At 44.4% G+C, this 13,834-nt stretch overlaps 1 protein-coding gene across 3 annotated transcripts in view; it reads left to right on the top strand.

Annotated features, from left to right (window-relative positions):
* LOC135548162 (SH2 domain-containing adapter protein F-like) overlaps window positions 1-13,834 on the top strand; it is a 139,811-nt gene that overhangs the window by 21,150 nt on the left and 104,827 nt on the right. For all 3 annotated transcript variants that reach the window (XR_010456784.1, XM_064977493.1, XM_064977485.1), the window contains exon 2: window positions 5,848-5,989. Coding sequence is in view for 2 of the 3 variants with exons in the window: in XM_064977493.1 (XP_064833565.1) it covers window positions 5,848-5,989 (142 nt within the window). In the remaining variant the exon portion in view is untranslated. The remainder of the gene's footprint in view (window positions 1-5,847; window positions 5,990-13,834) is intronic.

Here is a 13,834-nt window from a genome sequence, read left to right as displayed (position 1 = left end):
CATTTCTGTGTAACGTCTCCACATTACATTACTGTCACCAGTCGTTCAGGTGGCTACTCAGATGGCTGGCAGGGGGCCTGGCTGTCGTATTAGACATGCACGCGTGCACACATGACTATCTGGTGCATCCAGCAGCAGTTTACTTGTATTATTATTTGTTTTTTAGTGTTTATAGTTTGAGGAGTTGGATTTTGCTTATGAGATGTCAATGACGGAATGGCATATTTAACTAAATAGTTTGGACGTGGGGGAAAGCTATAAATTGGTGCAGCATACTGCCAAAACCCTATCATCCTATACGATGACCACAAACTAAGACTTTAATGTTCTCCCATTTATGGCCCCAGATGCTCTATATGAGAATTGCCTGTTAGATCCACTTGGTCTGCATGTGATGGTGTGGGAGAAGGGAGATTGTGTATTTTCCTAGTTCTAATGGAGGACTGCAACACAATTCAATTGTAATCTCAGAAGCACTCTCTGTGCTAACTGTGTGGAATGCCAAGTGGCAGGTGCCTGTTACACTCTCTCTTCTTAGCTAATGCTCTCACTAGGCTCACACTGATTCGAAATGGACTTCATTCCTTGAGAGCTGCAATGTATTTTTAAGCAGTGTGTGGCTATTTCTCCTACTCTGGCTGCCAGGCTATCTAAGCAGCTGCAGGTGTAAGACATGGTGAACCTGGTAGCTCAGCACGACACCAGGCTGGGAGTTATTTAAGTATGTTCTCACTGTGCTGCTGCACTGTAGGGATATGTCCTGACTGCTTCCAGGGGGGCGAGATGGTATAAGCCTAAAAGGTTACTTTGTGAGGCTACTCACAGTTTACATCTCTGCTTAGAAAAGCTCACATACAGTATAGCACTCTATATAGAAGCACTGCAGTATTGCACTCACTGTGGGTGAATTTGACTTTCATGACAAGTGTGGTGGCTTGGCTGTGGTCCTGACACACCCTGACATGCCAGCAGACAGATGGTGGGTCCCCAGGCAAGCAGGCCGCCAGGCAGGGAGGGAGGCGGGCTGGCAGAGAGGCAGGGAGGCAGGCAGGGAAGCTGGTAAGCAGGCGGGCAGGGAGGCCCCAGGAAGGCAGGTAGTGAAGCAGACAGGCAGAGCCTCGTCTCTGACGTTCCCCTCTCTCCATGTTCCCCGACTCCTACAGCTGGGTAGCATTAGTGCAGTGTGGCAGGACCTTCACAGAGAAGGGGTAACTCCCCAAAACAGACTAATTGATCCCCTCCTACCAAATACTGGTGTTAGATGTGGCCCAAGGCAGGGGAAAGTCAACACCCAAGTAGTATGGTAAATGCCAACTTTTACTTTAATTTGCACTGAGTTGTTTGCTTGTTTCCCTAACTTCATTTTCTCTGAATAATGGATATGGAACTGTTAGATTGATGTGTCAAATGGAATGTAGTTTGTCCATTCCATTGCTTTTGTACGTTTTTAAGACTGTTTCTTGGTATCTTAGGCAGAGAAATCGCTGTCGACACAAATGAAAATCTCTGGGGAAAAAATAGTTATAAAATATTAACATCTGGTGGGGTAGCTAAGTACTAAGTGATAAGGAGAGGTGGTGGGAGGCAGGAAGCTGCCATCCAGAACAGGCCTCAGTATCAACCTCAGCTTCAGGGTCCAGAGTACAAGCAGAATGGCTTTCCTCTCTCCCTCAGCAGCAGCAACATTACCAGGTGCTAAAAAGAGCATTCATTTGCTGACTGATTGATTGAGCGAACAAGACCCGTCACAGGGCTAAATATACAGTATGTCTGGCTTGATTGCAATGTTCTTTTCCACCTCGTTTAATACATACATCTTTTCTGGTCCCTGCTGTTTGATGACAGGACCACACAATAATATAATGTTTGTGGGCATGGCAACCATCCGTCATCAAGCTAGCTACAGCTTTGTGGCAGAACACTAACAAGGGGAAGGTGTAGAATGAGGACGTACGGTAGAATTGTCCTACTGTCAGGTATCGTGCCCTTTCTGAGGAGGGCACTGACATGAGTCGTCGAATATCTACATTCATATACACTAAGATATAGTAAGTATGGGGTTGTAGGCATGCCAGTTATAAGGTACAGTTTCCTTTTAATTACTAAACCAGGCTTTCTCTGTTCACCACGTGGACACACAGATGGCTCCTGGCATACACTGCTGCAGCTTAACGCACTGAGGTTCTCTCCCTTACTCTCTCCCACGTGGAATGTGTTCAGTCAGAATGGGTTGCCAGTGCTCTGGGCTGGCTGTAAGTACACTCCTCTGTTTTGGTCAAGATGACTTAGTATCTGGTTTGGGCTGTGCTACTGTTTCCAGATGGACACAGACCCAAGGTGATATATCGTGTGAAGTGGATAAACATACTCCATGTGAGGGGTAACATGCCATTTGTAACTGTTGAATACTTCAGTGTCAGGAACAGGAACATCTGAAACCTGACTGGCTGAATTTAATTAAAGTTGTGCGGGATATGTATTCTATTTGTGGTAGAAAAACAAGGCCAAAGAGTGTTTGCATTGGATGCATTTCCTCTTTTAATATCACAGTAGAAAAACAGAGGAGGAAAACCCATAATTACACTGTGGCAAACTAGTCTTAGTTATATTATGTCCCGAAAACGGATGGAAAAGCAAGAGGCAGACCATCGGTGTATAATACATGATAGCCAGTATGAAGCACATTTAAGGGTCTTTAAAAAAAACAGTCTAGTACCTAATCTACCAATTTTTGTGTAGGTGATCTGTTGGAGCATATACAGTCGTTGCCAAAGGTTCTGAGAATAACACATATTAATATCCACAAAGTTTGCTGCTTCAGTGTCTTTGGATATTTTTGTCAGATGTTACTATGGAATACTGAAGTATAATTACAAGCAAGTGTCAAAGGCTTTAATTGACAATTACATGAAGTTGATGCAAAGAGTCAATATTTGCAGTGTGAACCCTTCTTTTTCAAGACCTCTGCAATCTGCCGTGGCATGCTGTCAATTATCTTCTGGCAGCCCATTCTTGCATAATCCATGCTTGGAGTTCGTCAGAATGTGTGGGGTTTTGTTTGTCCACCCGCCTCTTGAGGACTGATCACAAGTTCTCAATGGGATTAAGATCTGGGGAGTTTCCTGGCCATAGACCCAAAATGTCGATGTTTTGTTCCCCGAGCCACTTCGTTATCACTTTTTCCTTATGGCAAGGTGCTCCATCATGCCGGAAAAGGCATTGTTCGTCACCAAACTGTTCCTGGATGGTTGGGAGAAGTTGCTCTCGGACGATGTGTTGGTACTATTCTTTATTCATGGCTGTGTTCTTAGGCAAAATTGTGAGTGAGCCCACTCCCTTGGCTGAGAAGGAACCCCACACATGGTCTCAGGATGCTTTACTGTTGGCATGACACAGGACTGATGGTAGCGTTCACCTTGTCTTCTCCGAACAAGCTTTTTTACGGATGCCCCAAACAATCGGAAAGGGGATTCATCAGAGAAAATGACTTTACCCCAGTCCGCAGCAGTCCAATCCCTGTACCTTTTGCAGAATATCAGTCTGTCCCTGATGTTTTTCCTGGAGAGAAGTGGCTTCTTTGCTGCCCTTCTTGACACCAGGCCATCCTCCAAAAGTCTTCGCCTCACTGTGCGTGCAGATGCATTCACAACTGCCTGCTGTCATTCCTGAGCAAGCTCTGTACTGGTGGTGCCCCGATCCCGCAGCTGAATCAACTTTAGGAGATGGTCCTGGCACTTGCTGGACTTTCTTTGGCGCCCTGAAGCCTTCTTCACAGCAATTGAACTGCTCTCCTTCAAGTTCTTGATGATCCGATAAATGGTTGATTTAGGTGCAATCTTACTGGCAGCAATATCCTTGCCTGTGAAGCCCTTTTTTGTGCAAAGCAATGATGACGGCATGTGTTTCCTTGTAGGTAACCATGGTTGACAGAGGAAGAACAATGATTCCAAGCACCACCCTCCTTTTGAAGCTTACAGTCTGTTATTCAAACTCAATCAGCATGAGAGTGATCCCCAGCCGTGTCCTCGTCAACACTCACACCTGTGTTAACTAGAGAATCACTGACATGTCAGCTGGTCCTTTTGTGGCAGGGCTGAAATGCAGTGGAAATGTTTTTTTGGGGGATTCAGTTCATTTGCATGGCGAAGAGGGACTTTGGAATTAATTGCACTTCATCTGATCACTCTTCATAGCATTCTGGAGTATATGCAAATTGCCATCATACAAACTGAGGCAGAAGACTTTGAACATTTATATTTGTATCATTCTCAACTTTTGGCCACGACTGTATATGCCACCTTCTTCCTGTAAAATCATCGGCTCCTCTTACCCTACGCAGCATTCACATCATCCAAGGTGAACTTTTCACTTTTTACTGCTCTGCACAAAGGTTTCAGTTTTGTATATCGTATCTTATCTTGTTCAGTGAAATCAAAACTGGATCAGAAGAAGGACGGTGCTTTCCCAGGTGGTGTGAAAGGCTGGGTATGGGGAAATGCTTTAGATCGTACTGTACTGGATTCCTCGGTTCCCCCTTAAAGTCCCCGCCTGGGAGGCTTGGCAGGTGTCTTCCCCTGTGGGCTGTATTTCTGAGAAGGGTGTGGAGGAAGGGCTGTGGTTGTTTTTAAGGACAGTTGGTTGGTTGGCCGGTACAGCCATGGCATGAGGTAGTCTAGTTCACCCTAGGATTTCCCAGCTCTGTCCACTAGATGACTGAAGAGCTTATGTAGAATGATACCAAACCCCTTCCTGCTAAAGTATGACTCATGGGGTGTAGTGCTAATTGACTCCTTTCCTGTGTGTGTGTCTGCGTGTGTGTGCTTGACTGCATGTGTGTGATTGTCTGTGCGAATGTGTCCTGTGTGTGCTTGTCAGTGTACAGTATGCTTGTCTGCACATTTTGTGTGTGTTGACTTAATCATGGTAGGTCTCCATTGAGTTGTTTCCCAGATTTTGGACCCCCCACACACACACACACACACTCCTCCAGCCCGTCTGTCTGCCCGCTGGGTGAACAGACTGGCACCACTATTGATTCTCCAGAGTCCCAACTGAAGATAGCCCATGTATGTTCACCTCCTGGTACTGGTAGTAGCCAGTCCAAACCCCCTCTAGTCAGATTTTCTCTTTGGAGTCCCTGTCCAACATGGCAGATGGAAGAGAACTTATAAATATTAAGTATTTACTTTATCTGGAAGAGAATTATGTATGTGAAGGGGAGCAGTTTTCTTGGTGCTCAGGAAATTGCTCTGGCCAGAGATGCTGAGACTGTGTGTGGATAGTCATTTTGATACCCTAAGAGTTGGCTGTATTTCTGGGGCTTAGGACAGGATGTCCACTTAATTGTCAGCTTCTGCAAGACATTCTTAGTAAAGAGAGCAAGACTGCAATTAGCCATGGCTCGCTGCCAAATCCCTGTAAATCTGTAGAATTGTTTCTCTTTAAGGCCGTTTACCAGTTGTGGGCTGTCCTCTTTTTCTCCTCGCTCTTTGAAAAGCAGGCACTGTCAGAGTACCATGGTATAATTAGACGTAGCAGGGAGCATGAAGTCTAAAGAGGAGATGGTGGAACTGAGGCACACGGAGAAAGATGCTGTTATTTATGTCTTTCTTTCTTTTTCTTTTCTGTCTGGGTGTTGTGACGTGTGGAGATCACATGTTCCTGCAGAGCCCAGACTGGTACTATCACTAATACTGTCACCTCCACTCCTCTCCTAAGGTTCCAATTACATTTTCTCCTCATCTTCTGCCTCTGCAATGTCACTCTCTGGGCTCCGGAATGTGTTGTGGTTTTAAACAGAGCAGTAAAATGTATTCTAATCTTTTCTCACCTACTCCCTCTCTCTAGCTCATTATCCTGGATGACTATGCAGACCCGTTTGATGCGGAGCAGGATGGGGGGACCCAGGCCACCACCGAGAAGGTGACCCAGGCCAGCACAGAGAACGATGGCTACATGGAGCCCTATGAGGCCCAGAAGATGATGGCAGGTAGATCAATACTCTGTCCTCCCCTGGGCTCTTCAAACCTCGGGCCATTACATTTGACATTTTAGTCATTTAGCAGATGCTCTTGTCCAGAGTGAGTAGTCAGTACATAAAATTTCATCAGTTATCAGTTGCCACCTTCATTCGTCTTTCCAGACGTTTGGGTGATGGGATTCCTGCATCCCCCTGGTCAGCCGTTGAGGACTTGTGGCTTTGTAATTGGAGCGACTGCCTGCCCGTCAGAGATCCCAGTTTACCCTTAATTTTCTCGTAACCCTGGGTGGGGGCCCTAACCTGGTGCTGTCAGCCAGAGTCAGCTGGGCCCAAGGGCAGAGGTGTCACTCTCTGAGGTAATATGCAAGGCAGAGCAAAGCAATGCTACCTCTTACTAACTCACGCTAACTCACCTCTCTGGTTGGGTTTAGTGTGGCGTTTTAATATGACTACTGCCAGACCTTATTTGTTGGTCAACTGTCTGATATCTTGGATTAGCCTTCCATTCATATTCAACCTAAGCCTCTCTGTGGAATTACAGGTCTAGTAATGCATCTTAGCCTTCATTATGTCTGCCTATGGAAGCTGCTTCTTTGTTGACAATTAATTAGCATGTCACTTGACCTTATGTCACTTGACCTTATGTTTATTGGCTTGTCACTAATTAACTTGGTCAGATGGCCACATGGCGTGCTACATGACGGATGCGGTAGACCACAAATGATCTCTGTGGAGAGCTGGGTATCAGAAATACGATTGAAAGCAGTTGTTTTTCTCTTTAAGTAGACAGAATAAATTATACTAGCAGATAGGTCATTTAACTTTAAATACATATTCAGGAAAGACAGACCTTTTAGATTTGATTTATTCTTTGAGCTAGTCAAGTTTGGTGACAACCGTACTGCTGTGAAGGAAGACATGGATTTGAGACAACAATAGCTCTGCTAACGCTAGGATTCAGCAGAAACCCTACTCACCACAACTTTGTCAAAATGAACATGATTATGCAGTGTGCAAAGACAGAACGACATCAACAAAGAATGAAGAAAACAAGCACAGAATTCCAAGATATTTAAAGGAGAATCTTGCGGTTAGCACATTCCCTCACTAAATGAACATTCTGGAGCTTTGGACCAGTCACCTGTGATCTGTTCCATTAGGGATGTCGAGGCTCAGAAGACGGGGCATTTTTAGAATTAGAAGGTCCTGACCTCTCATGTTGGCTTCCATCTTCATTCCTCTCCCCTCAGCCGCCCTCTCTCCACAGTGTAGTGGCTTTACTGTCGCCATCTTCTCTTGTCATCCATACTTTGACGACAAGCTAGGACCCTGGCCCTTTCTCTCACTGCTGAATATTAAGGTTTAATGTGACCAGAGACTTCTGGTTTATGGTCTTTCCTACCCATGTGGATGAAGCTTAAGAGGACCATAATAAAACAGGGTCATAACCCTGACAGGGTTCAGCTATAAATTCCTTTTTTTTGTTGCATTTGAGTCAGGAACCTTTATTGCCAAACAGCAAGGTTGATAGGAATGTGGATTGCGAGCAAATCACATAGTAAGACATAATAACGCAGCGTGAATAACCTTTACATCAGTAAATATCTGTTTGAATGTCCATCATTAGATCTGCATAAGATTGGAGCTCCTTTCAATGTACATTTTACTAGTCCAACATTTTATATTTTCTCATTCATCATGAGAAGATATCACTTGTGTAATAAAGCTCCCTGTCTGTAAGGATCATGCAGTTTTACTGACGGCTTGTCTATTTCTGCTGTGTTCAGAGACTGACATATTCCTTGTAGTTTATTCAATTGATTGCCAATTCTAGTTTTGCTGTTGTTTTGACTGCGCTGTCAGGGAACATTTGAAATGGTGCTGTTCTGTGGATTTATTCAGCCCACTTCTGCCATCCTGTTGATATCCACAGTAAAATAGCAGAGCACTGAAGGACAGATTCATGCTGATTGTTTCATCAAGCAAGTGTCAAATAGTACACTTTGATTTACACACACACACACACACACACACACACACACACACACACACACACACACACACACACACTGGATGGCTGTATTGGCCCCAATCCTTGTATTCTTTCTATGGACAGTGTAATTACTGTGTTCCCCCTGATTGACCAATGTCCTGCCAAGGCTCTGGCACTGGCAGTGTTGAGCATATTTGTCAGGCTGGCGTCCTACAATTCTGTGGCGAGAGAGGAAGGAGAGGGAGACGAGCCACTGCCCAGACCTCTCATGTGGCAGTGGAGGGATTTACTGGAGTGAGGCCTGGTCAGACATTCTCTCTCTCTCTGTGTCTCTCTGTGTGTGTGTCCAGGCTGAAATAGATTTTCCCTGGCAGTGTGACCTTCTGCATTGTTATCAACCGCAGAGCCTGACTTTCTCTCTGTCATCTCCCAGCTCTGCTCTGATCTGAATGCGAGCTAAGGAGAAGCTGTTGTATCTGTGATGCTGTACAGGCTCAGCCCACTGGTACTGGAACTCACTGATGTGCATCGATTGGCTGTAATACCCAAAACAACAACTGGAGTTCTCCTATTTATGGTTTTCTTTTTTTGTCTTTTTTCTTTTTTAAATTGAATTTTACCCCTTTTTCTCCCCAATTTCGTGGTATCCAATTGTTAGTAGCTACTATCTTGTCATCGCTACAACTCCCGTACGGGCTCGGGAGAGACGAAGGTTGAAAGTCATGCGTCCTCCGATACCCAACCAAGCCACACTGCTTCTTAACACAGCGCGCATCCAACCCGGAAGCCAGCCGCACCAATGTGTCGGAGGAAACACCGTGCACCTGGCAACCTTGGTTAGCGCGCACTGCGCCCGGCCCGCCACAGGAGTCGCTGGTGCGAGATGAGACAAGGATATCCCTACTGGCCAAACCCTAACTAAACCGGACGACGCTAGGCCAATTGTGCGTCGCCCCACGGACCTCCCGGTCGCGGCCGGTTACGACAGCGACAGGCGCGACCAGCACCACCCGGGAGGCTTATTTATGGTTTTCTGTCAGAGCATGTTTTTACTTCACACCGACCACATTTCTATAGACTGTTGAAGAGCTGTAACGATGTACGCTGAGTGTCAGGAAGCAAGCTCAGGGAGTGAAAACATTTCATTAATAAATGAACAAAACAAGAAACACAATCAGTGCACCGACATAAAACAGAAACGATGACGACTGGAGAAGAAACCAAAGGGAGTGACATATAAAGGGCAGGTAATCAAGGAGGTGATGGAGTCCAGTTGAGTGTCATTATGTGTGTAACGCCGGTGACAGGTGTGCACCCTAACGAGCAGCCTGGTGACCTAGAGGCCGGAGAGGGACCATATGTGACAAGACCATTGGGCTTATCTCCACATAAAAGCGACTGTAATGTTTAAACCTTCAGAGGCGTGTGAATCGTAGTTTCATATAAAATGTATCTAATTAATTAGAGACACTGGATCATTGATAAATCAGATTAATTTCTATTAGTATTGGTTTATTTCTTCCCCCTCTCTCTCTCTGCTTGTCGACACCAGCCTCTCTGCAGTCTCAGGTTTCTCCATAAATTGAATTTGTCTGTACCACTCAAGCCCGGAGTCTCTTTTATTTTTATTTATTTTATTTCACCTTTATTTAACCAGGTAGGCTAGTTGAGAACAAGTTCTCATTTGCAACTGCGACCTGGCCAAGATAAAGCATAGCAGTGTGAACAGACAACAACACAGTTACACATGGAGTAAACAATAAACAAGTCAATAACACAGTAGAAAAAAAGAGAGTCTATATACATTGTGTGCAAAAGGTATGAGGAGGTAGGCAAATAATTACAATTTTGCAGATTAACACTGGAGTGATAAATGATCAGATGGTCATGTACAGGTAGAGATATTGGTGTGCAAAAGAGCAGAAAAGTAAATAAATAAAAACAGTATGGGGATGAGGTAGGTAAAATTGGGTGGGCTATTTACAGAAAAGACTATGTACAGCTGCAGCGATCGGTTAGCTGCTCAGATAGTTGGTGAGGGAGATAAAAGTCTCCAACTTCAGCGATTTTTGCAATTTGTTCCAGTCACAGGCAGCAGAGAACTGGAACGAAAGGTGACTAAATGAGCTGTTGGCTTTAGGGATGATCAGTGAGATACACCTGCTTGAGCGCGTGCTACGGGTGGGTGTTGCCATCGTGACCAGTGAACTGAGATAAGGCGGAGCTTTACCTAGCATGGACTTGTAGATGACCTGGAACCAGTGGGTCTGGCGACGAATATGTAGCGAGGGCCAGCCGACTAGAGCATACAGGTCGCAGTGGTGGGTGGTATGAGGTGCTTTAGTGACAAAACGGATGGCATTGTGATAAACTGCATCCAGTTTGCTGAGTAGTGTGTTGGAAGCTATTTTGTAGATGACGTCGCCAAAGTCGAGGATCGGTAGGATAGTCAGTTTTACTAGGGTAAGTTTGGCAGCGTGAGTGAAGGAGGCTTTGTTGTGGAATAGAAAGCCGACTCTAGATTTGATTTTCGATTGGAGATGTTTGATATGAGTCTGGAAGGAGAGTTTACAGTCTAGCCAGACACCTAGGTACTTATAGATGTCCACATATTCAAGGTCGGAACCATCCAGGGTGGTGATACTAGTCAGGCATGCGGGTGTAGGCAGCGAATGGTTGAAAAGCATGCATTTGGTTTTACTAGCGTTTTAAGAGCAGTTGGAGACCACGGAAGGAGTGTTGTATGGCATTGAAGCTCGTTTGGAGGTTAGATAGCACAGTGTCCAAGGACGGGCCGGAAGTATATAGAATGGTGTCGTCTGCGTAGAGGTGGATCAGGGAATCGCCCGCAGCAAGAGCAACATCATTGATAGATACAGAGAAAAGAGTCGGCCCGAGAATTGAACCCTGTGGCACCCCCATAGAGACTGCCAGAGGACCGGACAGCATGCCCTCCGATTTGACACACTGAACTCTGTCTGCAAAGTAGTTGGTGAACCAGGCAAGGCAGTCATCAGAAAAACCGAGGCTACTGAGTCTGCCGATAAGAATATGGTGATTGACAGAGTCGAAAGCCTTCACACACCAGACTCACTCACAGGCACACAGACTCACAGGAACAAACTCTTAAAGAAACTTTTATTTTCTGAGATACGTCTGCGTTATACAGTAATACAACATTTTATTCCTTCAACTTGAAAATTACAGTTTTGACACACAATAACTACAAAAGGAGAACATAAACATTATTGTAAATGAACACGACAGAAAATGTTTCAGCACAATTCATTTGCATTATTAATTTGTGTAATTAAGCACTAGCACTGATGTCTTTGTTAATGATGTACTGGTCGAGAGTAGTTGAACTTTAGTTGGGTTTCAAGTTTTAGTTACGTCTAGGCCGATTTCTCACCGGACCAGAAATGCACTTCGCTGCATGGTGCATCATGCCAGCTTTTTCTACAGAAGAAGGACATGGCCATTGCTCAGTGCCGTCTTAGATGACTATTAGGCTGTTGGCATGCCCAGTACCCAGTGGTAAGCTGTGTGCCATCCACCCAATTCCAGACCCCCTCTTCATCTCTGTCCGTCAGACAAATCCAGACTTCCCAGAATCCGTTGACAAATACCTGTTCCTCTGCTGTTTTCTGACCACCAGCTCGTCTCCTCACAGTCCTATCTGCTCTCCTCCCAGTTTCTCTTCTCAGTAGAGATGTAGAACAAACTGGATTTAAAATGCCTACATCCCAGGGTTGTTCAACTCCAGTACAGGGAGCTCTGTCTGGAGACCATCTCTCTCAACCTGTAACTGGTCTTTTACTTTGGTCATGTTGATGTAGCGAGTCTCTGTAGAGGAGACGCAGGGTGATATTGAGAGTAGCTTGTAGGATGCACATCAACCCAAGACACAAAGCAGCCAGTCTGAACTAGAGGGCGACCGATTTATGATTTTTCAACGCCAATACCGATTATTGGAGGACCAAAAAAATGCAGAAAACGATTAATCGGACGATTTTATTTATTTATTTGTAATAATGACAATTACAACAATACTGAATGAACACTTATTTTAACTTAATATAATACATCAATAAAATCAATTTAGCCTCAAATAAACAATGAAACATGTTCAATTTGGTTTAAATAATGCGAGAAGAAAGTAAAAGTGCAATATGTGCCATGTAAGAAAGCTAACGTTTAAGTTCCTTGCTCAGAACATATGAAAGCTGGTGGTTCCTTTTAACATGAGTCTTCAATATTCCCAGGTAAGAAGTTTTAGGTTGTAGTTATTATAGGAATTATAGGACTATTTCTCTCTATACCATTTGTATTTCATAGACCTTTGACTATTGGATGTTCTTATAGGCACTTTAGTATTGTAGTTTAACAGTATAGCTTCCGTCCCACTCCTCGCCCCTACCTGGGCTCGAACCAGGAACACATCGACAACAGCCATCATCAACGCATCGTTACCCATGCAGAGCAAGGGGAATAACTACTCTGCGTCTCAGAGCAAGTGACGATTGTGCGCACCACGCTAACTATCTATCCATTTCACATCAGTTACACCAGCCTAATCTCGGGAGTTGATGGGCTTGAAGTCATAAGCAGCGCAATGCTTGAAGCACAACGAAGAGCTGTTGGCAAAACGCACGAAGGTGCTGTTTGAATGATTGCTTACGAGCCTGCTGGTGTCTACCATCACTCAGTCAGACTGCTCTATCAAATCATAGACTTAATTATAACATAATAACACACAGAAATACGAGCCGTAGGTCATTAATATGGTTGAATCCGGAAACTATCATCTCGAAAACAAGACATTTATTCTTTCAGTGAAATACGGAACCGTTCTGTATTTTATCTAATGGGTGGCATCCATAAGTCTAAATATTGCTGTTACATTGCACAACCTTCAATGTTATGTCATAATTCCGTAAAATTCTGGCAAATTAGGCTTCCCAAACTGTTGCATATACACTGACTCTGCGTGCAATAAACGCAAGAGAATTGACACAATTTCACCTGGTTAATATTGCCTGCTAACCTGGATTTCTTTTAGCTAAATATGCAGGTTTAAAAATATACACTTCTGTGTATTGATTTTAAGAAAGGCATTGATGTTTATGGTTAGGTACACATTGGAGCAAGGACGGCCTTTTTTCACAAATACGCATCGATTATATGCAACGCAGGACACGCTAGATAAACTAGTAATATCATTGATCGTTTTTTACAAGTTTAATGCTAGCTAGCAACTTACCTTGGCTTACTGCGTTCGCGTAACAGGCAGGCTCCTCGTGGAGTGCAATGAGAGACAGGTGGTTAGAGCGTTGGACTATTTAACTCTAAGGTTACAAGATTGAATCCCCGAGCTGATAAGGTCAAAATCTGTCATTCTGCCCCTGAACAAAGCAGTTAACCCACCGTTCCTAGGCCTTCATTGAAAATAAGAATGTGTTCTTAACTGACTTGCCTAGTTAAATAAATGTGTAAAAAATGTGTAAAACAAAACAACAACTGCCAAATCGGTGTCCAAAAATACCGATTTCCGATTGTTCTGATTAATCGGTCGACCTCTAGTCTGTACAGTCGTCTTCTCCCTGGGGTGGTAGACATCACCTGGTTGTTTTCTGCAGTTCTGTTCTTCACGTGTACATCCATTCTCACCCGTTCAAGAATGGCTTTCAGATGCCTCATTGAGTTCACCATCGGATTCGTCATTCCCTGCACTGACAAACTCTGCCATCTCCAACTATACCTGTTAAAGTCTTCCTCGCTTTGAGATACTAGTGTGTGTTTGTAATGGCGTGTTTGCCCAACACTAGACTGTTCTGAATGTTCTTTACCGGTTTCTCTTA

This window comes from Oncorhynchus masou, chromosome 1, assembly GCF_036934945.1.
Source record: "Oncorhynchus masou masou isolate Uvic2021 chromosome 1, UVic_Omas_1.1, whole genome shotgun sequence".
Taxonomy (NCBI): domain Eukaryota; kingdom Metazoa; phylum Chordata; class Actinopteri; order Salmoniformes; family Salmonidae; genus Oncorhynchus; species Oncorhynchus masou.
The sequence above is the reverse complement of the archived record's forward strand: the minus strand, read 5'-3'. Positions and strand labels throughout refer to the sequence as shown.